Source organism: Priapulus caudatus, unplaced genomic scaffold (genome assembly GCF_000485595.1).
Source record: "Priapulus caudatus unplaced genomic scaffold, Priapulus_caudatus-5.0.1 Scaffold671, whole genome shotgun sequence".
NCBI lineage: Eukaryota > Metazoa > Priapulida > Priapulimorpha > Priapulimorphida > Priapulidae > Priapulus > Priapulus caudatus.
In genome coordinates, this window is record NW_014577732.1 from 276,417 (window position 1) to 279,328 (window position 2,912).

At 41.9% G+C, this 2,912-nt stretch overlaps 2 protein-coding genes across 2 annotated transcripts in view; both read right to left on the bottom strand.

The window, feature by feature from the left end:
- The window catches only part of LOC106812666 (NADH-ubiquinone oxidoreductase 75 kDa subunit, mitochondrial-like), a 27,094-nt gene extending 26,597 nt beyond the window's left edge, over window positions 1-497 (bottom strand). The window contains exon 1 of the mRNA XM_014816595.1: window positions 414-497. The gene's annotated coding sequence lies outside the window, so the exon portion shown is untranslated. The remainder of the gene's footprint in view (window positions 1-413) is intronic.
- A 310-nt stretch (window positions 498-807) lies between these two features.
- The window catches only part of LOC106812655 (transmembrane protein 237-like), a 6,527-nt gene continuing 4,422 nt past the window's right edge, over window positions 808-2,912 (bottom strand). The window contains exon 6 of the mRNA XM_014816576.1: window positions 808-1,611. Within this exon, the coding sequence (XP_014672062.1) occupies window positions 1,575-1,611 (37 nt within the window). The 3' untranslated portion in view covers window positions 808-1,574. The remainder of the gene's footprint in view (window positions 1,612-2,912) is intronic.

Below are 2,912 nucleotides of genomic sequence, written 5' to 3' on the forward strand. Positions count from 1 at the left end.
GCCACAGGTGGCGCTGTTCGCGCTTCGCGCGGATATCTGCTGCGGAACGTCTAGACAAGTTATTGTGATTCATGACAATATTACTAATCTGTTAGTATTAATGATTCAAAAAAACATCGGGATGGAAAGCAGTATTTGCGTGACCCAGTAATCTAATCGGCGAGTGAATCGCACCAATAGTCGATACGAGCGAGGCACTAGCCACTACTAGTACTACTAGTACTAGCGTAACTGTCTGTGTGACATTGGCCGGGTAAACACAAACACGATTAGAACTTGGAGAAGCAATTCGTATTCAATAACAAACTCATAAATGACAAGGTTAATCAATAGGTACTGCCTAATCGTGAAATACATTATGCTTCTTTGACAATGTTTACTTCTATCGCACAGCCGAAGGACAGATAACATACCTGAAATGTTTCAGATTGAACCTATCACTAAAGTCGAAACGGGCAGATTCTCTCAGCAATGGCGGCTTGCGTTGAAAACGAGGCTATGCATCAGTTCATTTATCAGTTAGTTACGTCACACTGGACAACCGGGCTCCAGTCATATGGGGGTACATAACTACACGACCGGTAAGATAAAGATAAGATAAATTTATTTTATCACTTCCAATATGATAAGATACAAGAATTTTTTTACAAAATATACATGACGTGCAGTGAAGGGATGGCGAAAAGACCATACGGTCATCTGGTCAGCCAACCCTGGTAGCTGCTAATGTACGGGATTTAGACACCGTTGTTCTTTATATTTTGTTAAAACTATACAATTAAATTAGTGAAAACCGAACTCACTAGCTGTGTATGATAAAAATAATTTATTCAAATGTCTTATTTCAAAAAGCTTATTTCACTGTTATCCCAAATTTCCACATATTCTGTAATCTGTATCTATGGTTGAAAATACTTTGTTGAAATAATACATATTTGGTTACTCTACCAATAAGTACATAATGTAAATAATGTAATAAACATACATCGTTAAAAAGAAACTCACACAATGTGTAAGAGTGTAACTTAAAACACTATGACTTAACTACACATCTGCTACGGAAATAGGTCTGCAGACCGTCAATCTATATACAAAAATATATAATAAAAAAGAGCATTGAGTACACAAACTAGATTATAATTTCTATATACATGGAGCATAATCTGGCAAACATTACTTACAAAAGTTATAATTTACAGGTAATTTAATCGCGCACGAATCGGACGGAAATTGAACAAAACTCTCACTTCACTCTGACATCACACTCTGCAAAGCATCATCTCACCATGCGGATACGTGACGCGTTACTACACCACAAATTTACATTTTTCGCCACGTGGCGGCACCGCATGGCACGATGCAACAGTGACGCAAAATGCACTACAGAATTCGCCGCTGTCGTCGTCGCCGACGTTACGCGGAGCCGCTCCTGAAGGCGTTCGTCTGCTGTGCGCTGTCCCGGCTCCGCCCGACGCTTGCCGTCGCGCCGCCGAGGTGCTTAGCGAGGACGTCCGTTCCCGGTCGTAGACTGACGACGAGCCAGCCGAGTATGACGAGCGAGGCGCGCGCCACGTTCAGAGAGCGCCACCTGTCCAGCGTTTGCGACGCCTCCTGTTGGGAAAACCAGGCGCAGAGGCTACAGTACATGTATTTGTATTTGAATTACATACATGCAACAAAATTAATAAGATTACGACAAGAATTCGAGGGTTGTTACACAATTGCTCGCGGTGCAGGCGTTCCTGGAAAGATACTGCTTGCAGCAGTTATGGTTTTCGTTGCTCACAGAAATTCAAAATTTGTAAAATTCGTAAAATTTGAAAGCAATAAAAAGCTTAAATGTATAAAAATATTAATTCTAATTAAATTAGCGTGTGTGTTGTGTAAATTCGAAAGCAATAAATAGCTTCATGATCGTGATCATTACACATTCTGACAACGACTAACTAATCTCGTGAACGCATGTATAGGCCACATATTTATAGTCACATTCCATACATCTATTCATCATGATATCCAGATGAGACGGGATACCAGAGAAGTGTTGCCGAAAGGAGGTGTTGATCTTAACCGCTGAGTGCGGATCTTGCGCGCAGTTCCGCGGCAAGGCGCACACGACCGCGGGAACGTCCTACGAAAGTATGCAGCGCTGGCAGCTATGAATCCGTGCGCCGAATGCATAGGTCGGTGCATGCGAAGCTGCCAGCGAACATAGCTGCCATGCATAGCTGCATAGCTGCCATAGCTGCATAGCTGCATAGCTGCATAGCTGCATAGCTGCATAGCTGCATAGCTGCATAGCTGCCGTGCGGTGCATAGCTGCCAGCGAACAGTCCGGAATTTTAGCGGGGGACACAGAGGGCAGACATTCGGGACGTGGGAGGAACTCGCGACTTAGATGGGGGGTCGTATAGATGGGGGGCAAGAGCGAAGCTTTTGATTTCGCCGTGGTTCAATTTCCGTGTGGTCTTAGGCGTTTTCACTATAAGTTCCAAACATAAAAAGTTCCAAACATAATAAATCCAATAAAAATCGGACCATTATTTAATGGAAAATTTGATAAAATAGTGATACGAAATAGTATGCGGATTGTGCGCCCAATTACCTCTTTCAAATCATATGCTGTTTAAGAATCGCCATTCGCTGCATTTCCCCGGAGCTCCGCCCACTTTAAAAATAGTGCTATAGCATTGTGGCTATCCTGAGTGTACGAACGAGTTAGTATTTTGATTTTTAATTTTTGATGACAGTAGTAAGGCGAAAGTGCAGCATTTGAACACAGCTTACTTCATTAGCATTATATATAGTATCTAATCATTTTCTGAGCGCTTCTTTTTGTATATATAAACAATTAATACATTATCTGGCATCTCTATCATATATGTGACCTTGCCTTATATCATATGCACCCC